General features: G+C 41.7%; 1 protein-coding gene across 1 annotated transcript in view; it reads right to left on the bottom strand.

Moving 5' to 3' along the window:
* Positions 1-24417, bottom strand: part of GRM5 (glutamate metabotropic receptor 5) — a 228858-nt gene that overhangs the window by 16234 nt on the left and 188207 nt on the right. Inside the window, exon 6 of the mRNA XM_014571135.3 lies at positions 18248-19187. Coding sequence (XP_014426621.2) covers positions 18248-19187 — 940 coding nt within the window. The remainder of the gene's footprint in view (positions 1-18247; positions 19188-24417) is intronic.

Raw genomic sequence — 24417 nt, 5'->3', positions numbered from 1 at the left:
ACATGATAGCTAATATCACCATAGTGCTAATTTTTTAACCTGATGGAAAGCCAAGTAGCAAAAAGCTAATCCAAAGCCAGCAACACAAGACAGCAACAATCTGAGTGCAAGCAAAAAGGGAGCAGTATTTAATGTGGCAGACACAGTAAGTGCTGGGGAGAGAGACCATGCCACAGTGAGAGGAAAAGGATGGAATTAATATAGATCAGCCAAAAAGTTAGTGTAGCAGTGAGCAGGAGATTGCAGGTGGGATGTGCTCAGTGTAGCAAAATCTTTTATTATTTAAAACTTCCAAAAAGTGAGGCACCATCCTGAAGGAAGACACAACAGTGCTATAAAGAACAGCTATCAAAGGCTCCGAGCTAACCCATTGTGCTGTATGTGCAGTGCTCCCGATTATGAATGAAGACAACTCAGGACACGTTCATCTGAAATGCAAGTTGGTTCCTACAATGGAAGAAAAAATAGAGGGGCTTGAACTGCAGTTGAAATCACTGAAAGATATAAAAGGAAGTCGAATTGGATCACACAGATACATCCCATTCCACAGGTCCCTTAGAAGAGAAAGAAAGAAAGAAAGAAAGAAAGAAAGAAAGAAAGAAAGAAAGAAAGAAAGAAAGAAAGAAAGAAAGAAAGAAAGAAAGAAAGAAAGAAAGAAAGAAAGAAAGAAAGAAAGAAAGAAAGAAAGAAAGAAAGAAAGAAAGAAAGAAAGAATTACACAGAAGAGAGAGAAGATAATAAAACTAGGAAGGATGTGACATCCTGAAAGAGAGGGGATAAGAAGAGCAGGACAGAAAGACAGACATATTTAACCTTGATACGGAAACCAGATACTCTTCTCCTGACAAGACAGAAGGAGGAAAAAAACTAAAAGCAACCCAGGAAGGCTAGAGGTTCAACTCCTGAATATGAACTGAATATTGAAAAGCAGCCACCAGAAGAAAAGAGGAGATAACTCATCCTGATTGGCAATGTCATAGTGAGGAACCTAGCTGGAACACTTATAGCCCAGATAAAGAAGACAGGATAATTTTCTGTTCTCCAGATCCCACAATAATTGTTACAATCAGGATACTGGATCTTGGAAAGACTTCCTGGAGATCCCAGTTATTTTAATGTTTTCAAGATCCAATGACACCCATGAAAATAATCTTGATATGATCCAGTGTTGCTTCAAAGACCTGAAACAAGGGATCTGATCCATGATTGCTTATACAGCACTAATTTTTGCCAGTGTGTTTGTATTGCTATGAACTCCCTAGACAGATCTCTCCCTAGCCTACTACTTAAAGGGAAGCAAAGTTTCTGAGAACACATAAAGGCTGTGAGTCTCTGCATGGCCTCTGTGGAGTCTGCATGCTGCCATGCACTGGAACCATGGAGGTTCTGTAGGATATTGGATATACTGTGCCCAAGGAAGGCAGAGAAGGTGGGGCATGATTTTGCCCCAATATTGCCTTACTTGGAAATACTGTAAAGGGTTTTTTTTTCTTCCCAGTTGCAAAATGCAAAGGATTTTTTTTAAAATCTGAAAGCAACAAACAAAACCACTGTCAGATTCATTTTTTCTCAATCACCATTAACAAGTTCTGTACAAAAATTATTTTGCATTTTTAGTACAAACATATGGAGGGCAGCCAAGCCAAATTCAACTTAACCCCTTGTGTACAAGAAGATTTTTTCTTTTTTATGCAAGCACCTGAAGTATAGAACATCATGATGACTCTATGCAGCAGAAGAGGTAGAAGGAAAGATTTGCTCCTGTGTAGAGAGTCAGTACAAAGGCCATTTACCACTTAGATTATATTTTAAAGTCTTAAATGGAATATAATTTTTCTGCTTGTTTTCTGTTCAAGGATGAGTTGCATCCAGAGATGCATGTGTTTTATATACAATGATATGCACCATAAGAGCCCTATCAATAGTAGGAAATTTCAAAAGCAATCCATTGTGCAGATCACTTCTGCACTCACTCCATTTACAGAATTCCCATTGACTGTTATCAGGAGGGTACTGTGAGAGAAGAGTTTGCTTGAAGGCTGAAAAGAAATATTCTAATATAGCATGGAGAATTGATGTGTGTCTTACATCATGATACTAGGCAGAAAACACTAGAGTAGGATGATCAGGTCTAAGGAAGCAATGACCTAATTCTTCAGTTCTCTTTCAGATAATACTCCCATTGAAGACTAACAATAACTGAACGATAGGGAAGCCAAGAGGAGTCCAGAAATTGCTATTATGGGTCATACCAGTGGTCTATGTAGTTCTGGCACTGAAAATGGCAAAGCATAAGGCACATTTCTTTGGACTTCTCTTGCCTAATATAAACACTTATCAACAGAAATATTTATAAATAAATAAATAAATAAATAAAGATAATAATAATGCACTACCAATACAAGATACTCCACTATGCCCATTTCTCCTTCTGAGGTGAGGAGGAGAGAATAAATAACACATCCCAGAGGTTGTCACGTTGCTTAATGTACTAATGGAAAGCACTCAAACTATGGTTATGAGCATGGTATAAAAACCTATATAGAATAGAACAGAAGTACCAATTACTCAAAGGAAGATGTAAGAAACTTTGCAGTAGATAGTTATGGGGAAACCTGCCTGCAGGGAAAGTTTCCTCCTGGCCTTCAGTAATTAGAAGTTGGATTATGCTCCGAAGCATGATGGTAACTATCTCTTTCAAAATAATACAAAACAAATGTAGAGGGACTTAGGATATTCTTGGACCCCCTATAAATATCTAAAACATTTTGTGAATTTTTCTAAGCTCTTGGCCCATTACTATCTTGCTACAATACGTTAAATGGGTTAATGGAAGACTATGTAAAATATGCTCTCCTTTTATCAGTTTTAAATTTGCTATGTCCACATTTTATTGGCTCTTTATTGTGTATTATGTGAAAGGGCAAATAGAAGATCTTTATCTACTTTCTAAGTAATATTTAATTTATTCATACTCTAAAAAGTGTAGAACCAATTCCTATTCATGTCAGAATATTTCCCTGTCTCAAAATATTTCTCATTGTCAGTCTCTGAACTCCATTGCCCAAGTAAGGATTAAATGGGACTGCAGAATTTAGCCCACTTCTCATGCACCACAAAGCAAGTATAATTTGCTGAGCTAGGAGATTAGAGAACTGCTATAAATCTCTCTTCCTTTGCATTTTAAATGACTCCTGCACTTTATTTTATTGTTATTATTTATTGAATGTCAACGGTGTGCCTGGCCCTGATTCATCATTGAGAAAGACAGCATCTCTGATCAACATTTTCCCCTCTCAAAGCAGAAATAATGTCCTCATAAAATTGCAGCCTGGAGGGATGGAAAAGGTGACATTTCAATGGGAGCAATGAAAAAATGGAATCAGATCTGGCCATTAGTTTTAGGAATGGGCAAAACTTAAAATATGCCATTTTGCACAAATGACCTTGCAGTAAAATATTCCTAGAACTGGACCCGAACCAAAGCTTTCTGAAACTTCTAGAATGTTTGATCAATCTGTACAGGTTGATCGTCTCTAGTCCGGCACCTTTAGGGTCTGACTGGTGCTGGACCAGAGAATTTACTAAACCACGGGAGGTCAATATTGTCAACACTTCCACTGCTTACTGGGCTCTTAGAAGATAGTTAGGGGGTAAATAAGAGCTAAATAACAGCACAGAACACTGAGAGTCAGGTATGATGCCTGTAAATAAACTTTATAGGACCACGGGAAACTTGGCCACACCCATGATAAGTAGCTATCCAGCTAACTAAAATCAGCTAGATCATGGATGCTTGCTGGATCAGAGAGTATCAGACTAGAGAGATTCAACCTGTATTTGAAGTTTAAGAATAAAATGTCACCCGCCACTTCATTTCATGATAGGGCAAAGTGTAAGCTACTAAAATGTGGTAAGAATGTTAGTTCTCAAGAGAGTGCCAATTACATTTTGTAGACACCCAAAATTTGAACATTTTGAATAAGCCTCTGAACTAGACCCTAACACCACCCTGAGGTAAAGCACACACCTTTGTGTCCAAATGTTTGTGCAGTGATCAGACAGAGGCTGACAATCGCGATGAATTAAAGACATGTTAATTCATCTAACACATGTTAAAATGGGGCCACAAACTCTAATATAGACAGATGCTTAAATATTCTTTGCATGCAGCAGAAGGCATTCTAGTTATGTGGAAAATGATGTAACCTTTGAGCTCAATCGGTGCAATTACACTCTAGTGTGAACAGTTTAAAGAAACCTCCTCTCATTATTTTTTTATTTCTAAGACTATGACTACCTTTCTGCTGTGCATTATGGTCAGGTCTACATTAGGGCAGCATGACTATGTGGATCACTCCATGGCCCACTGACCATGTTCCTTCATGCTCCTCCATGCCTCCTGGCGCAAAGCAGACTCTCCAGGATTTTTCAGGTGAGCCAGGGCTAGGGATAATTATTGGCCAGATGCATCACATTTTCTGGTGTCCATATATGTGCCAAGTTAGGCAAAATTTAGCCTTCAGAATCATAGCTAATATTGCCTGAAAAGACTGCTTGGGTCCTTCAGGTGCTGATTCAGCAAGATATGCATGAGACCCACTGACTTCAGTGAAACTAAATTATTGCTCAGGTGCTTTTGCTGAACCTGGCTGTCAGTTTGTTCTTTGTACATTTCAAGATTAACGACTATTTCATTCTGGTTTCCTATGCCTACGGAGACTATTTCTTATCAAACTATAACCATGTTATGTTTAAATCTCTAAAGTCCCAGTGTCACATAAGAAAGAGCCAAAGTCGTCTATAATGTCAATAATCCATGGATTTAAAGTTAATAATTAGGCATGGATGAAATGCTGTCATTCTGTTGCCAGAGCTGCTTTTAATGGGGCTTTTAAATCTATTTGTGCTTGTAATTTACCTGGGTAAAACCTAAATTTACCTAGAAATTACCTGGGTAAAACCAGGCTTTCCACCTTCCCAGACAGTGATAAATTTTAATACTGTCAGCTCCTACACAAATAATAGTTTTCAATACTGTCTGGCCCTGACATTAGGAAATGATGAAGATTCTGCATTTCACAGCAACAGGATAAGCTCTGCCCTTAGGATGAGATAACAGAAATAAACATTTTGTGTAGGGAGATTTCTGCATAATTTTAAACTGGTAAAGATGGAACTCTGGAGAATATTTAATATATTCATTTGAGCTGCTACTCTGAGTTACAAAACTCACTAGAGTCCTTGAAATTCAGGAGTGCCATCATTTGGCATGTCTCCATACTGTACAATCATGGAGAGACTGGCTTAAAAGGGTCGCTCTCCAATATACTATAATGAGTTTGCAATGGCTAAAATAAGTGATGTACTATTGATCACTTCTGGGTTGTTGTTTTTAATGACATATCAACATGATTGGTTGGTGGCATGATTTTTCAACAAACAGAATTACTTTAAAGCCGAGTTTACAATTGTATTTTTTCATGTAGGGTGTAATCTTTTTTATAGCCGTTTATAATTAGACAGTCATGTATCACTGCAACTTTTCTTGATGTACTGCTCTACAAAGGCTCTGGAAGTCTGCCTAGGTTGATGCAAAGAGCAGACTGTTGGTGCAAAGTAATAAGTGCTTCCATTATTCTTCTTCCTCTAGGACAGTGGTTCTCAACCTGTGGTCCTGGGCCTCCTGAGGAGCCATCAGCAAGTTTCAAGAGGGCCATTAAGCAGATTTTCTGGGGCCCAGGACAGAAAGCTGAAGACCCACTGCATGGGGCTGAAGCTTGGGGCCCTGAGGACCATCACCTGAGGCTCATGCTAAAGTCTGGGCAGCTTAGCTTTACAGGGATCCCTATGGCACGGGCAGTTACCCTGCTTACTACCCTTTAACATTAGCCCTGGCTTTTATATGCAGAAAAACAGTTGTTGCACAGGTGAGCCACGGAATTTTTATAGCAAACTGGGGAGGGAGGTCATAAAGAAAAAGGTTGAGAACCCCTGTTCTGCAGTGTCATTGACAAGATCTTAAGATGCCCTACTCACAAAATGCCTGCAATCGTAGAACCTTTCTATTTTACACACACTAGTCCATGCACAAAGATAGTGCACTTGTGTAGCCAGACAGGAACCCCCTTGTAACATCCATTTTTGCTTGCCTGGAGCATACAGGGCACACAGAGCAGAAGGCCCAGGCTGTGTGACCGTGAATGGCTGTAAACAGAGATACGCCAATTGCTGACCAAGAGGCTGCCAAGGAGTGCCCTTGACTCAAACCTATATTGATACGAACACACATCCATCCGCGGGGGGAGGAATCTCTCGCCCAGTAAAAAAATGTCTAGTGCTCACAATTTAGTTATCTCTCTTGCAAGTGTTAATTAACTTGAAACTTGCTTGTAAGAACTGGCGTCACAAAACGGACCAGTACAATTCGGCATCTTAGATAAGAAAGAGAATACGGGCCCCCAGGGGTATAAAGATGGGTTCAGCCGCGCATTTTCTCTGAGTGTCAATCTACCATCTATCTGCTGGTCGGGTTAGGTGTTTGATCTCCCGAGGTTCCAAGGGGACGCCCACCTCGTATTCGTCTTTTCTAGGAATTGAGAGACCGGCCCTGTCCTGACACGCTGGAGTCGAGAGGCACAGAAAGGGGTAAAAATTGTACCTGGATGTGGTCCTTTGCTTAAGTATATATATACATAGTGTTAGAGCTCTTTAAAGATTAAGCTGTCACTTGGTACCATTATTTCTATTTTCTATCTTTACCTTTTTCCTGTAACCATTTTTAAAATCTATATTTATATTTGCTAGCATTTAAGAAATAGAGCAATAGCCATTGTAACCATATGCTTTTATAAGTCTTTTAATAAACCTGTAACTGTTTAAGCTTTAACCTGACTCCTCCTGACTTCTGTTGCTGTAACAGAACCAAGCACAATTTAAAAGAACTTCAGCTGGTCATAAAGGGACAGACATAGGGAGAGCTTGGGCGTTTGGATCTGTGTCACTCCCAGGTGACAAGATCCGTTGGGGCACCTTTCCAGCCTTTCCCAGGCTGCCCGCTGCGAAGGAACTTTGTGTTCTAGCAGTTAAAATCTAAGGTGTAATAAGCTCTTCCTATATAACGGGGCGTCTGTTGGCCTGCTGGCCACCCTCTGCGATGGGACCCCGGTCCTAGCAGTAAAGACACGGACATTAAACCTTTTCTCGGAAGCATACACACACACACTGCCCTGACCGTCGGCTGACAACTTGTCTATGAGATTATAACATCTGAAGCCAGAAGGACAACCATAGCACAAGAGAAGCCAGAGCACTCCGTAAAGCCAGAGTTGCAAATGCTGCAACAGTGGTGCCTACACATGTCTGCCCGACGTGGCAGAACATTTTGTGCCCGCATTGGCCTTATCAGCCATCTGCGGACACACCGTGGACAGCCCACAACTCGTTCGATGTCAAGGTTCTCTTCGAACACGATGGATGAACATCATCATCATAAAAATAAATGCAGTAGAAAGGTCCCATCACAAGGACGTTATTCCTTTTAGAAAGTATGTTACACATTTACTAGTACACTGTGAAGTGTTGCTATGAATTAGGCAAACAAACTTGCAAAGAATGAACAGAGCATGGTGCTTGGTCCTGACTTTGAGCTACACAGTGAATCTGTGACACGTTTACAGAATTATTAGCATTTTAATCTGGTTTCAGGAGCCTATTCTGCCTCTGCATGCTTTGGATTTTGGGAACATAAATTACAATTTCTCAAGCAAGAGAAAAAACACAGCAAAGCAACTCATACTTTTGGTCAATTTATTTGTACTACAAATCAGTCTTAACAGTTGGCAAATTACCACATAGGCAATATTACCAGACTATACAAGAAATATATTGTACCCAAAACTAAAATTATAGGAAAATGATGAAAAGTTTTATCGGTGTATAGCCAGATTTTAAAGGGCTGCCATTTTAATATCAATAACTAGAGATTGTGCTAAACTAGTTTGGAAAAGCTCAGGCTCCTCAGCCAATAACTACCTATTGATGTCAACTTCCTTCTATGGCCAGCATTCATGCACAAGTGTCATTTTATAGAATTATTTGCAGCTCATTAGAATTTGTGGGATTGGTGCAATGATGGAAAATTAGATAAACAGAGGATGCTGACGTAAGCCAAAATAATAACGAGCTAAAAAAAAGGGGTAATAATGCAGGGGCCAACCGTCTTTATTTCCTTTTTACTTTCTTGAAGATAGAAAGATAAGACCTTCTTTTAGCTGCTGGAGCATATAATGTGTCAAAGTAGACAAGAAATTGTGGGGTATGTAACTGAATTTGTGCAACTCAGTTTCAATGAAAACTTATAGTGATACCATCATAATAAAAATAATTCAAGAAATTGAATTCAATTTATGTTGCCAAACAATTTATATCAATCTATCAACAATGTTTTAATTCAATTTTAAGTTGAGAAAAATCCCCAAACAACTAGTTTAGCACTGCACACAAATTAAAATTCATTGTAATCAGAGCAGTCAAGAAGATCAATGCACAATATAGTTGGAGTATTTTAGCAGCAATTCATCAAAATCATTCAGACCTAATACGTTTCAGAGAGTTTTGCAAAATGTTCTTCAATTATTTTACAATCCTTGAAGTTTAATAAATCATATTATCAAAGTAGTCCACAAACACACTGGAGTAAATTATCTACACAGAACTGAATGACTTAAACAATTCAACAATTTCAGATTTCAATTTTTGTGGTATATCAATTATGGACAACTCCGAATTATCTGTTTGGAAAACGAGCGATTAGTAAGTGCAATCAAACCAGTCAAAAAGATGACTGTTTTCTTTGAAGAGTCTGTCCTTCTGTCAAAATAGTTCTCTGAGCTATGTAAATTGACAACTCCATTAAAGTTCATTGACTTAAACAAGTTTACACCACCTATAGACCTATCCCCTAGTCTATTTTGGAAGGCTATATATAGTTCAAAAGCCAATTTCTACTTTTGAACAATTTAAATTTCTCCTCCAATAAAAATTATTCTTAGCAAAATAGCTTTGCAGGTGATCCATCCCCTGTAATCTATTCCCAGCTTCTGGCAAACAGAGACTTCACTGCCACTATCAATATAATAAATATAATGGAGGTTGCTCAACAGAAATCATAGATGACATTTGTATCTCACAGATGTTCTAGAGCAGGGATGGGTAATAAAAAAGCAGCAACCTGCCGGGTTTATCCCTGGTGGACCACCACCACTATGTTTACCTGCGCTTCTGTAGGTATTGGACGAGTGCAGCTCCCTTTGGCCGCGGATCATTGTTCGCAGCCAATATGAACAGTGGGAAGCGGTGCGGACCGGGACTCTGCTTCCCAACACTCGTATTGGATGTAAATGGGGATTCATGGCCAATGAGATCTGCAATTGTCCAATATATGTCATGGTGCAGGTATCATAGAGGTGAGGGGAGGGGGGTTTCCCAAGGATTAAACCTGTGGGGTGGGTGTGGCCTGCAGGCTGGAATTTACCCAGCCCTTTTCTAGTAGTTATGGAGGCAAACACTATCCATGATGAAAATTAATCTATGCATCCTGTGACTGAAGGAGAATTGCAGATCTTGCCACTAGAAATGGCACATACCCTCTCACAGATAAACTGCTTCTCATGAGCAGAAATGTGTGTCTGTTAAAGGTTGTACTTTGGCTGTGTCTAGACAGGCAAGTTTTTCTGCAAAATCATCTGCTTTTGTGGAAAAACTTACCAGCTGTCTACACTGGCCGCTTGAATTTCCGCAAGAACACTGACGATCTCATGTAAGATCGTCAGTGTTCCTGCGGAAATACTGTGCTGCTCCCATTCGAGCAAAAGCCCTCTTGCACAAATCATTTGCACAAGAGGGCCAGTGTAGACAGCACAGTACTGTTTTCTGCAAAAAAAGTCCTGATCGCGAAAATGGCGATCGGGGCTTTTTTGCGGAAAAGTGCGTGTAGATTGGCCACGGACGCTTTTCCACAAAAAGTGCTTTTGCAGAAAAGCATCCTGCCAATCTAGACGCGCTTTTCCGAAAATGCTTTTAACGGAAAACTTTTCCGTTAAAAGCATTTCCGGAAAATCATGTCAGTGTAGACGTAGCCTTTGTGTTTGGGCTAGAACATCATTTTAAGTGGAACTACAACAATCTGTAAGAACTGCAAACAAATAATTCCCAAAATTACAAAGCAAGTTATTTCTATGCACAAAAAGCGTTCTAAGGCCTTCTCTGTATTTATCTATTTATCTTGCCAACTGATATACTTATTAACTCATCAGTCTCTTCAGTCCAACATAGCACATTGATGGCTAAGATTTTCTCAGTTTTTTGGTTGAATAGATAGATCTTGATTCTTGAACACTATGTGAAACCCACATACTTTCTGGGTGTGGTGCACTGTCCCTAGTGACACCGAGACCACTTATAGAGAGAAAGAATAATGAGTCTGCTCTATAGCCTTAGCTAATAGCCAGTTGGCTTTTAGCTTATGTACTAGAGGCTCATGCACTAAGCTCCAGAAGTCTAGGTTTGATTGTGCCCTCAAATGACCAGAGTCTGTCAGCATTATATATACCCTGATGTAAAACACTGGTTGAACCCTGAAAATCTCTCATCAGGACCATGGATATTGCTGGACCAGAAAGCCCCCGCTGGCCTGGTTCAGACTTATAGCCTGGGCTGAGCTGGCAGTGGGGAGCCCAGTCCCAGTGGGCCCAGCGCAGGGGAGAGCACTGTCCTGCCCAGGGCTGGGAGCCAGGAGTGTAACCCCAGTCAGGGCTGGCGCAGCGCAGAAGCACAGCCCGGACTGGTGCAGTGACGCCATGGGGAGGGGGGGTGCAGCCATTGCCAGGGCTGGAGACAGCAAGGCTGGCCCCTGTCCAGGGCTGGCATGGTGGGCGACACAGCCCAGGCCAGGCCTGGCATGGTGTGAGACTTGCAGGCAATGGCAGGTGGCAGGAAGTACAGCCCCACCTGGAAGCAGAGTCTACAGCCTTGATCTCCCCTGGTCCATCAGACTCCATTGTTTGGGACCACTCAGGTCCCAAAGGTGCTTGGCAAGGGAGGTCTAACCTGTAGTTAAAAATTGGATCTTGGGAAAGAATTATACTTTTATCTTGCCATCAGTCAAGAACTCATCCACACCTCAGATTAATCAAGATAGGAACCGTGTCTTTCCAAATTGGCATTGGTACTAATATCTGGGTTCTCACAGAATAAGACATAGATGACTCTCACAACAAACTTCTTACTCAGGGGGGATATGGAAAACAAGCACCTGCCATTAAACAAAGCCCAGTTTTCAGCAATGATCAATTATTTCTTCTCCTGCTGCACCACTCTGGCTTGTATTCTTTCCAGCATGGCCCCTCTTCTTTCCTTGGCTGAACAGTAACATATCAGATAAAAGTCCTTTTACCTCCCTTTGGTTTTTCATCTCAGAAAGGTACGCAGAATTTGAATCTCTCTCAGGTTCATCACTGGGATAGCATTGCTAGTGAATATGCATACTAACAGCACCTAATCCAACAGCCTGAAGTCCATGTCTCAGAGTCCGTCTGCTGGTTCATGGATCACTCAAAATCTACTACCTGGACTACTAAGTGTATTGCTGCAATATTATTTATAGTAGACTCTATCCTACAGCAGGTTGGTATAATGCCAGGATTCAATGACAAATACTTGACTGACTTCAACTGGCTGGTTTCCCCATTGGCTAGAAACTCAGGCTTCTCTCCAGAGCTTTCTAAACAACAAATAATAGCAACAATTCACTCTCATATGACAGTGGAGTCTCTTAAAAGAGTTGCTTTGTCTAAGTAGCTGTGGAAAAGAGGACTGATTTCTTAATTGTGATACATTGGTTTTGATGACGGTACTACAGCAAAGGCAAACATATTTAAAGAATCTTTAGTCATAATGCTGTGAATCTCCAGAGTGATATAGAAATGACAACTAATCACACTCATTAATAATCTCAAACTACTGCACACTTCATTTGCATCAATAGCTGTCACTACTTCACACCAATTATTTGAAGTTTCATAGTAAATTACCATATTTCACAAATTCACAAATAGTGTTCAGGTATAATAAAAGATCATGATAAAACATCACAAAATATACTTCATTAGTTTCTTTGAGAACTGTAGATTAATTTTAATCATTTAAGAAATTCTGCATAAGGAATGAGCTAATAAAATTAGGCATTTTAAATTAGAACGTCTTGATAACTTGCATCCAAGAGCTGTGAAAGAGCTGGCTGAGTGCTCATACAACCAATAATATTTATTTTCAAGAAGTCTTGGAACACTAGGGAAGTTCCAGATGACAGGAAGAAAGCTAATATTGTGTCATTATTTACAAAGAGCAAATGGGAGGACCAGAATAATTGTAGGCTTGTCACTCTGACATTGGCTATAGGCAAAAGTTTGATGAAATCCTGCAGTTGCAAGATGAAGCTAGAAAAATTCAGACTATAAGGTGAAAGTTTTTAACAGTGAAGATAATTAACCATTGGAACCACTTTCTTAGGGCTATGGTTGCGTTCATTTCACTGGTGATTTTTAAATCAAGATTGGATGGTTTTCTGAATCATATGTTTTAGACAGGGATTAATTTGGGGAAGTCCTGTCACCTGTGTTATATAGAAGACTGCACTAGATGATCACAATCATACCTTTTAGCCTACACATCTAGAAATCTAAGCAATGTGCTAATAAAGTCTTAGTAATCACTACTATGCATTACTATTAAACTTCAATACTAAGGGGATCTGCATGCTATCTTGGACTTCTATATATAGGAAGTAGAAATTAATTTGTAATCCTTCTCTGTTCACAGATCAGGGTTGATTTTCAGATCTGGATGGGTGAAAAGTTTCAAGTGCTAAAGAGCTGAAATACATGGTCAGTTGACCATCTGCTTAGTCACCTGCTGTTGGGTGACTACTATGTACTGTTCTGTGTACATGCTCCTGCTATGTAACTATCCGTACAATTAATTTTAAAGCATGTCTCACACTTTTAGAAAAATGGGCCATAAAAATCAGTGTCACCATGAGTAAGCAAGCAGTCTTGGTTTGTTGGTTTGTGGATTTTGATACATTTGATGTTCCCAATTGACTTTGTCTTTTGTGATTGCTGATTGGATTTCCAGGTAGGTGGACTCATACATCATCATAGAGGGTATGGCCAGTTAGGATAGTAACAGCTACCTAAAAGGGTTGCAGAAATCATCAGATGATTATGCTTGCCCCCCACCATCTTTTAAAAAAGAGGATCTGGAAGTGGGGAGATTTCAGGATGGGGGGACAACTGGAGAAAGAGCATTTGAGTCTTCTGCTGTTCTGGGAATAGGCAGAGTTAAAAGTCACCCTTCAAAAGGAAAAGGATTGTGTAAGTGATGGCCCATGTTTTAGTTATGGAGGAGGCCCTGGAAGAATGCACACTATCATGGCATCTATGATAATAAAACAATCAGAATAAAACCTCACTAAATAAACTTTATTAATTTATTTGAGAACGGCATATTTATTTTAATCTTTTAAGAAACGCTCAATGTATAATCCATAAAGAGATGTGCCCATGTATTTTTTAAGGGATAGGTCAATACAGACACAAATGTACTGTTGGAGAAACTTTCCTGTGAGATTCAGAACTGAGAGGTTAGATATAACAGAACCATTGGAACATCACTTAAAATTCCTCTTCAGTGATAGATATAGTCCACACCTGTTACTTCTGGTCCCAGCTAGAAATGGGAAAAGAACAGAAATTGTGGAAACACTGTTTGGTTTCATCCAGACTGGGGCCTGGAAGTTCATGAAAAAGAAAGATGAAATATTTCACCCAAATATTTCAGAATCTTAAAAAATGCTTGGTTGATATTTTTCTAAAAATTGAAGAGGCTTTGGGAATGAATATGATATTTACTTTTTTCTCAACCAGCTTGCCCACTCATATCCCCTAGATATCATGGTGACTCAATACTCTAGAAATCCAAAAATAAGATTAGATGAAAAATAAACAGGCTGCATGGCTTTGATTCTGGCAATGATGTATTTTATATAACACTGTGGATTTTCTTCAATTAATATTGTGCATTGATTTGATACATGAGCTTTTCTTTTCTTTGAGGAGGAAATTTATTTGGGTAGATACTGTAATATCAGAAGAGCTCCCATTAAATTCACAGCGTGAATTTCATTTCATTGGGTAATGAATATTTTTGTAACTAGCACTCTCTACATATTTCAGCATTTGAATGCTCATTTCAGCACAGAACCATGGTATTTCTGAGTTTTTAAATTGAACAGCCCTCTATGCAAAAAATCATTTAGGATTCTAACAGATGTACTACTTTATTTAGGCAAGAGCAGTCTCTTTGTCTGTCATTTTGCAGATGACGTGAAAGCTTTGAATGGAGCCTTGGCATTATCTGTTTGACAATAATTTGATGGAACACTACATTGTGGTATAAATTAGTGTCAAGAAGCAAAATGTTAATGATAGGGGCCCTTCCATGCTCTGGTGACTTAAATAGCATGTTTCTTTAAAAGCTCAACAATGACTCACTCCCTTTTTAAATAAAACTCTTCTGTGCTATTTAAATATGTCATGTACTTCTGGTGAATATTTTCTGTGATTGCAAGTCCTTTAGTGTTGACTTGAATAGGTTCCAAATAAACTGTTGAATATAAAACTGATATATTCTCTGAAATATTTTACTTTTTACACCATTCTATTATTGAGAAATGTTTGATCATTAAAATGAAATGGTGTTCACACAGTACAGCAGGCAGAATTAAAGTTGAAAAAGCTTTTTTGTCTCACCTTGGAGATGACATCAGACCTGGGTAGACTCAGGAGTGGAATTTTATATTCACTTTGTGAATTGAATGTTACAATTTAAAATACAAATAGAAAAAGTAGACATAGCACTGAGAGAGTTTCTGATGGATTTGTGGACTCTATTGGCCCATGCAATTCATGGTTAGATCCACATTTGCTGTAAACTGACATAGCTATGTTGAGCTCAGAGGCTGTGCGATCTTGTGCAAAAGCAGTCGCTTTTGTGCCAAAACTTGCTGCCTGTCTACACTGGCTGCGAGTTCTTGCACAAGAACACACGTTCTAACGTATGAAATCAGTGCTTCTTGCACAAGAACTATGATGCTCCCGCTCAGGAATAAGCCCTCTTGCACAACTGTTCTTGCACAACAGGCCAGTGTAGACAGGCAACATGAATTTCTTGTACAAGAAAGCCGTATGGTTAAAATGGCTATCAGAGCTTTCTTGCACAAGAGAGCGTCTACACTGGCAAGGATGCTCTTGAGCAAAGGCACATGCCAGTGTAGACGCTCTCTTCTGGAAGAGTTTTTGCACAAGAACTCTTCCGCAAAAGAGTTCTTGAGCAAAATCATGCCAGTGTAGACGTAGCCAGAGGGTCTGGCTTCAGACGTTTTAGAAGTCATTTCTCCATGCTCCTCACAAACAAATATAAAGAAAGAAAATATTTCTCCCTAGAATTCAGATTAAATTTCCATCCTACTGTAAATCAGCTTAATTTAGTTCTGTTTTCAAACTGATATGTCAGTCTGATATCGTAGGGCATATTTTTCCCGCATAGATGTACATTGCATTCTGAATTCTATATAGAGCCAAACTCACCATGAGCAAAGTAGTACCAATAAAGAAGAAGAAATTATTGGTTTATTATGCTTTTTTAGAACTTAATGCCCAGGGCACATATGTGCTAGCTGTTAAAGAAACAACAATAATTAAATGTCAGTATCCAACATACCTTTTCCTCCTGGATCTCACCAGAAACAAAGAGCTTCCACTAAACCTAATCAAACCAGCTACTACTACCCAATATTTAGGAAAAACCTGGGAGAGCACATAAGGCCTTTGCAGCCTGACCTGAAGATGAACACATCTGCTATGTCTACGCTGCAGGCTTTTTGCGCAAGAACAGCTGTTCTTGCACAAAAACTAGCAGAGCATCTACACTGCACGCATGTTCTTGAGCAAGTAAATTTACAGTAAGGCGTCAGAACAGAGGGCTCCTTGTGCTAGAGTTATTCCTCTCCCGAGGAGGAATAAGCCTTCTTGCACAAGAGCTCTTACACAAGGCAGTGTGGATGGGCAACAGGGGTTTCTTGAGCAAGAAACCCATATAGCTAAAATGGCCATCAGAGTTTTCTTGTGCAAGAGAGTGTCCACACTGCCATGGAAGCTCTTGTGCAAAAGCACATCTCTTGTGCAAAAGCACATGGCATTGTGGACACGCTCTTGCGCAAGACCTTTTGTGCTAGAACTCTTGTGCAAAACAGTTTTTGTGCAAAAAGCCTGCAGTGTAGACGTAGCCCTGGATTCTTATGATCCAACGCAGGAAGAGACTCCGTAATGGAGAAAATTTGCTTCTAACCCCCTTAGAGATAAACCATGGAACTGTTTGTCTGAGCACTTTAGATGGCGTCAAATGCCCACGTATTGAATGGAGAGAGCCTGTATCTGAAGTATCCAAAGTTCAGCTAATTTAAGGCTCAATAGATTAAAACTAACATATTTAATTGCACCTGGAAATGAATTGAAAACAGGGGGATCAACAGTTTCAGTGCCCCCCCGGGCAAATTGTGTGTGTGGCCAGGTCTGGATCCCTGGCATGGGTGGCACCTTGGATGAAGGGGGTGGGGCCAGAGGCAGCTGGCTCTCAGTGCTGCCTGAACTGCAGCACTTTGGCAGCAATTTACAGGGCCTGGGGCTCCGGCTACCACTGTAGAAATGATGGACCCTGGGGCAACTGCCCCCTTGGAAGCTTCCTGCCAGTGGGCCTGACTGGAAGTGAGTGCTGATCACAATGTGCCCATGTAATATTATTTTTTTTGTATCATTGCAGCATTACAAACAGGCATAGTCTGCATTAGTGGAAATTTCAGAGTGGTCTTAAACAATCGCTTTACAGTTTACACCGTAATAACTGAGCTGATAAAAGCATGTATTCCTGTGGCAAAGGTGGCACCTCCTTCCACGTGGTACACATAATAATGTGTGCACTTTGGGCCTGACTACTGCCTGTACACCAAGAAGAACATGGAAGCAAACTCCCATTGTTTTCAATGGCCCCTGGGCTTGCATATTTGAGGGCACCCAATTCATCAGCCCTAAAATGCATGCCCTTGGCTCCCATTTGTTTTGATACAGAATGGAATTTGCCTATCCCTAATTTCCATGCAATGCAAACATAACAAAGTAATGACAAGGTAGGTTTTGTGCACCTTTGCATAATCAGGCCTTTTTCCACACTGAAATCAGTCCTATTGCAACCATGCCACAAGGGGTGGAGACCAGAAGAAGTAAATGAACCTTCCCCATTCTGTTTCCAAGATTACATTGTATCTCCTCCTAAAGATGCTCTTTAGCTGTTCTCTTACAATGGCTCTTATATCCTGAATATGCATGCTGTGTGGATGACCATTGAAAAGTTGATGCTTCATTGGGAAGTTAAAAAAGTAGTATGTAATCAATGGCAGGGCAAAGTACAGTTTCAAGAGCGTAATCTGTTGATAGCAGGAATTGGGGAGATTGAGGAGAAGGAAAAAGAGAAAGACACCAGGAAAAAGAAGAGATGGTAGATGAGGACAAAAGAGTAAAGATTGGAAGAAGAAATAAGAGGAAGGAAAATAAGAGAATGGGAAAGAAGAGATATAATAATTGTATGAAATAAATCTGTAGAGGCTTAAGCGTTATTGTTCATGATCGTATTTCTAATGATTGCTTCTCTTCTAATTTTGTAACTTTAGCAGCAATTCTGTTATCGTATTGTTGTGACTAGATAAAAACATACCAGAGCATAAGACATTTCCAATGAACATATTCAGGAAAAGGCAATCATTCTTAGGGGTTTTCTTACAATCTTATTTCCTTTCCTTTGACTAATGTGCAGTTGACTCAGTTGGTGCTTTCCGTTTAGTAATTATGGTTTGCTACTCTAAATGGCCTTCACCCATAAGCAACCTTTTACCTGAAACAGACCTGCCATGAAGCTGTGATAATGGAGGAGCACATATCTGCCCATCCTAGGTAAAATGTATCCAAGTGCAGAGGTGAAGTAAATTAAATTTGCTCCTATTTCTCCTTCCACTAGTATTATTGCACACTCAGAAGACCATAATTGCTCCAAACACTCACATATTAGTAAACTTTACCTTAGAGTTTCACCAGACGATCCCCTTCTTTTCCATAGGTTGACCAGGCTGCTTGAGCGGCTTGCAGCTGAAGATGACTTTCCATCCCCTACGTGCATGCGGACCACAGTCGACGTGGTGAATGCGCTGCGTACATTCCTTTCTGGCTTAGCGAGGATGATGTACACCTTTGGCACAAACATGCAGCCGAGGGCCACGGTGGCACTCAGGCTTACAGAGAAACACATGGTGATTATCTTGTAGTTGCTTCCAAAATATATGGGCACAAAGGCCAGCCAAATGATGCAGGTGGTATACATTGTAAAGGCGATATACTTTGCTTCATTGAAATTAGCTGGGACATTTCTGGTCTTAAATGCGTAAAAGGTACAACTTAAAATTAATAATCCGTTGTACCCAAGGGGAGTTACGACACCCAAGTTGGTGGTGTTACAAATCAAGTAGACCTCTCGGATACTTGGATAATCATGCATTATATCTGGGGGCTCCATTATGAAAAGGGCAACAATTATGCCTAACTGTATACATATTAAGATAAATGAAATAACCAGCTGGGCACAGGCACTCATGAACCTAGGTTTCTTTGTACAGATTTTCTTCTTGCTGCCAGCTAGAATTCTTGCAATGCGATTGGTTTTAGTTACTAGGGCAGAGTAACTCATAGCCGGGGACAGACCGATGCCAATTCTTTGAAGGTAACAATAAATCTGTTGAGGCTTTGCAATGAGACAGAAAGTACACAAGTAACCCAAGCAGATGCCAGCGAGAATAATATAGCAGAGTTCTCGGCTGGATGACTTGACAACTGGGGTATCACGGTACATGATGAATATAGCTGTAACAAACAGGGTGGCCAGTAGACCTAGACAGGAAAAAACAACAGCTGCTATTGGTTCAGGATCGCCCCATCTGAGGTACTGGACTGGGATGAGGTCACAACCTGTTTTAAAAGAAAAAAATGGCAAATTGAAATACAAACAGTCAGATTTGTACAATTTCAGTTTCTTCTGCTAATTTTAGTCTCTCCAGATTTTTCCCAAGATATATAATGCTAAGATGATATTACCAAAATGGCACGTGAGCTGTTTTTCAATGCTATTTTATTTTAGTGACATAGATCATCTTATTTTGAGCCCATGATGACGCCTGTCAAAAATGGCCAGGAGAAGCAGACAGAGTGGGAAATGCAAAAGCACTAAGCATTGGCCTACTTGAGTTGAATTCAGTGGGAGGAGAGTTAGGCCAACCAGAAACCTATAGTCATGCTGTGTATTTTGGCTTTTTATATTTAACTAGCCAATTAGCCTGTCATAAGACGGGATTTTCAGGTCTCTCCTCCACCTTGGTCTTCTCTCCTGAGCCTCCGGTCTCTCACTCCATCTCTCTCTGTCTCTCCTCCTACTGCCTCCCCCTCTCTCTCTCAGCTCTCCTCCTCCTCCTGTGCCTTCTGCCTCTCTCTCCATCTCTTTCTTTCTCATCTCACCCTCCTGCCTCTCACTGTCCCTTTTTCTTCTCCTCCTCCTCCTCCTGCCTCTCTCTCCCCACCCCCCTTTCCCTTCTACTTCCCCTTCCCCACCCCCTCCTGCTGTGCTGCTCGGCTGAGTGCTGCCTGCTCAGCTGGGCCGCCGTGAGGGATGGGGGCGAAGCGGTGACATACACGGCCAGGGGGTGGGGCTGTGTACATCACGGCCCCACCTCCCCTTCCCCTCCCGCCGTGGGGGAGTCCAAATGGCCCCTTGCACTGCTGGTGCCACAGCAGGAGGGGAAGGGGGAGCAGTGACGCCATATACGTCACCACCCCATCTACTTCCCCTCCCACCGTGGTGGCTCGGCCACTGCAGGGGAGCCCAAATGGCTGCTTGCCACGGAGCACCACGGGAGAGCCACGGCGGGAGGGGAAGAAGGGCGGGGTGCTGATATACACAGCCAGGGGGTGTGGCTGTGTACGTCAGCATTACAGACTCACAGACATTGGGCTACTATATATATGACTAGCCAATTAGCCCATCATAAGACAGGATTTTCAGGTCTCTCCTCTAAGTCGGTCTTCTCTCCTGAGCCTCCGGTCTCTCACTCCGTCTCTCTCTCTCTCTCCTCCTTCTACTGCCTCCCCGCCTCTCTCTCTCTCAGCTCTCCTCCCTGCCTGCCTCTCACTCAGGGGACCGCAGAGACCAAACAACCTGGAGCCGCTGTCAAGCCGCACGTCACTGCCCCGCCCCCCCTTCGCCTCCCACTGTGGCACTCTGCTGACTTCTGCGCTGCTCAGCTGGGCCACCGTGGGGGAGCCCAAACCACCCCTTGCTCCACTTGTTCTCCCGCGGCGGTCTGGCTGAGTGGCGCAGAAGTCAGCCATGTGCCACGGCAGGAGGTGAAGGGGGGCGCGAAGGTGATGTACATGGCCATGTACGTCACCTCCCCAACCTCCTTCACCTCCCGCCATCGTGCTCGGCTGACTTCTGCACCACTCAGCCAGGCTGCCGTGGGGAAGCAAGCGGTGCAAGCAGCCGTTTGGGCCCCGCGCTCCCCATGCAGCACCTGAAGGAGCGCAGGGCCCAAACGGCCCGCTTGCGCCACTTGCTCCCCCGCGGCAGCCTGACTGAGCGGTGCAGAAGTCAGCCAAGTGCGATGGTGGGAGACGAAGGATGTGACTCAGGCAACAGCGCCGCCCAGAGGGAACAGCCAGTGAGGCAACAACGCTGCCCAAAGGGAACAGCCAGCGAGGCAACAGCGCTGCCTAGAGGGAATGTCCAGCATTTCAGGCAACAGCGCTGCCCAGGGGGAACAGTCAGCATTTCCGCGTTATAGACTCACAGACATTGGGCTACTATATATATGATTCCACCACGATTTCAACGGCTTCCACCTCACCATCAACCTCAGTCTGGACCAGTCTACATGGGAGGTGCACTTCCTGGACACCACAGTACAAATAAGTGATAGTCACATGAACACCACCCTATACTGAAAACCTACCAACCACTATGCCTACCTTCATGCCTCAGGCTTCCATCCCGGACACACCACACGATCCATTGAATACAGCCAAGCACTGAGGTACAACCGCATTTGCTCCAACCCCTCAGAGACCAACATCTACAAGATCTTCAGCAAGCATTCTTGAAACTACGATACCCACACAAGGAAGTAAGGAAACAGATCAACAGAGCCAGACATGTACCCAGAAGCCTCCTGCTGCAGGACAAGCCCAAGAAAGAAACCAACAGAACACCTACAATCCTCAGCTAAAACCTCTCCAAGGCATCATCAGTGATCTACAACTCATCCTGGACAATGATCCCTCACTTTCACAGGCCTTGGGAGGCAGGCCAGTCCTCGCCCACAGACAACCTGCCAACCTGAAGAATATTCTCACCAGCAACTCTTCACCGCCCCACAGTAACTCTAACTCAGGAACCAATCCCTGCAACAAACTTCGGTGCCAACTCTGCCCACATATCTACACCAGCAACACCATCACAGGACCTAACCAGATCAGCCACATCATCACTGGCTCATTCACCTGCACATCTACCAATGTAATATACGCCATCATGTGCCAGCAATGCCCCTCTGCTATATACATTGGCCAAACTGGACAAGTCCCTATGCAAAAAATAAATGGACACAAATCAGATATTAGGAATGGTAATATACAAAAACCTGTAGGAGAACACTTCAATCTCCCTGGAAACACAATAGCAGATTTAAAGGTAGCCATCCTGCAGCAAAAAAAACTTCAGGACCAGACCTCAGAGAAAAATTGCTGAGCTTCAGTTCATCTGCAAATTTGACACCATCAGCTCAGGAAAAGATTGAATGTCTAGCCAATTACAAAATCAGTTTCTCCTCTCTTGGTGTTCACACCTCCAGATCTGCTGCTAGAAGTGGGCCTCATCCTCCCTGACTGAATTTTCCTCGTTAGCTCTATCCTGATTCTTGCCTGTATATTTATACCTGCCTCTGGAAATTTCCACTCTATGCATCTGATGAAGTGGGTCTTTGCCCACGAAAGCTTATGATCCAATACATCTGTTAGTCTATACGGTGCTACAGTACTCCTTGTCGATTTTGCAGATCCAGACTTACAGGGCTACCCCTCTGATACTTGACTAATGTGTAATGGTTCTCATATTACAACAGGTAATTTCCTCTTCAGGTACTCTCACCTTCTCAACACTATTGGGGGTGAGCCACATCCACTCTGATTTAGTTATCACTGATGTCATACTCCCATCCCTGTATACCTTCCTTTTTTCTTTTCTCTTCAGAATCTGAGGAAGTGATTTGAATCTCACAAAAGCTTCTGCCCTAATGAATTTATTTGTCTGTTTGTTGTTTCACTGAAACAGACTAATACAGCTACCCCTCTCAAAACTATATGGCTTTAGAGTCAGTCAGCAAGGAATCAAAATAAGCTCATTATTCACTCTTAAACCAAATTCAGATTGCAATGAGAGAGGTCTAGGAAAAACTACTCTACTAAGAGGATGGTGAAGTACTAGAATGGGTTACCTAGGGAGGTGCTGGAATCTCCATCCCTAGAGATATTTAAGTCCTGGCCTGACAAAGCTTTGTCTGGGATGATTTAGTTGGGATTGGTCCTGCTTTGGGCAGGGGGTTAGACTTGATGACTTCCTGAGGTCTCTTCCAGCCCTAGGATTCTGTGATTCAAACGAAGGCCATTGACACTGAGGTATTGCACTGATTTAATAAAACCCGTTCCAGAGAACTATAGATAGTTTTTCACATGGAGACAAAGTCTATGTTAGTGCGTCCCTTGATTTGGCCGGTTTCATCCTCTTCAATGTGTAACTTGTTTTGGAGCGAAGGGCTGGTTGGCATTATACAGGGGCCTCTGAGTAGATGTGCTTTCTTCTGAGGCTTTGTCTACACTGCAAGTTTTTGCAGCAGAAAATATACCAATGAGGGACTCATTAGCACGAGTCGCGATGTCATTGGCATATTTTCTGTTGATGCTTTTTGTGCAAAAAGCAGTGTAGCCACTTCAATTTTGTACAAAAAAAACCCGTTTGCGCAAGATCCTTATGCTTCTCCCCGGGAGGCATAAGGATCTTGTGCAAAAGGGTATTTTTGTGCAAAACAGAAGTGGCTAAACTGCTTCTTTTTGCACTAAAAACCTTGGTGCAAAAAGCATTGGCAGAAAATATGCTAATGACATCGCGACTCATGCTAATGAGTCCCTCATTAGTTTATTTTCTGCCACAAAAACTTGCAGTGTCGACATAGCTTGAGAGTTCCAAGGGATCTTGTTTATCTTATGGACAAATCTCCAGCTAGAACTGCAGCCCCAGCCAGGAAAGTCTGAGGTTCCCTTCACAGAGCTTCCTCTCTGGGTGCCAACTCTTGCCATTTGGCTCAAAGCCTTTTAGCATATAGAATTTTTCTTAATGCCTCAGTTTCTAGAAACCAGTCTTTGTGGGATTCTGAACTCGCACTTGAAAAAAAAAAGTAAGCATCTAACCCCCATGGTTATAGAGAACAGCTTGAAAATGTGAAATGAACTAACCCTAAAGACTCACTAACCATGTGGAAAGTGGAAACAACCCCAATATTTCCTTCTTTATTAAAACAACAGCATGATTTTAAGCCAATCTCTTGGTTTTCTGTAGATTGACTGGGGATTTTTGATGCTGGAGCTTGGCAATACTGCCTGTGCCACGTGGAGAAGCCCCATAGGACAGATAATATGTCTTTTGGGCCCTCTGCATGTATTCCAGGACTACATAATTCAAACACTGATTATATAATAAATTATCATTTTTCAAACCACACTGATTAGCAATTAATAACGTATCATTCTGTCAATTATCACTAATAGCAATGCTAATATTATTTAATCAAAATGAGGGCATGCAATTTTTGGACTGTTACTTCATAATAATCATGGCTTACAGGACAAAATGCACTTAGCTACCATGGTGAACAGTGCTTGAGGAAAACACAAACTAGAAAGGACACTAATGGATGGCCTGTAATCTTGCATTAACACGTCATCCCATCTTCCCATAGTTATAACTTGCAAGCAACTGTACAGTGAATTAAGTATTTCCCAAGCAGGAAACTAACCACTGGCCTCATCAGCCTCCATGTTGCTAACCTATGACTATCCAGATGGGAAGACATGACTCCTTCCTTTATCCTATCTAACA

Source organism: Pelodiscus sinensis, chromosome 1, assembly GCF_049634645.1.
Source record: "Pelodiscus sinensis isolate JC-2024 chromosome 1, ASM4963464v1, whole genome shotgun sequence".
Taxonomy (NCBI): domain Eukaryota; kingdom Metazoa; phylum Chordata; order Testudines; family Trionychidae; genus Pelodiscus; species Pelodiscus sinensis.
The sequence above is the reverse complement of the archived record's forward strand: the minus strand, read 5'-3'. Positions and strand labels throughout refer to the sequence as shown.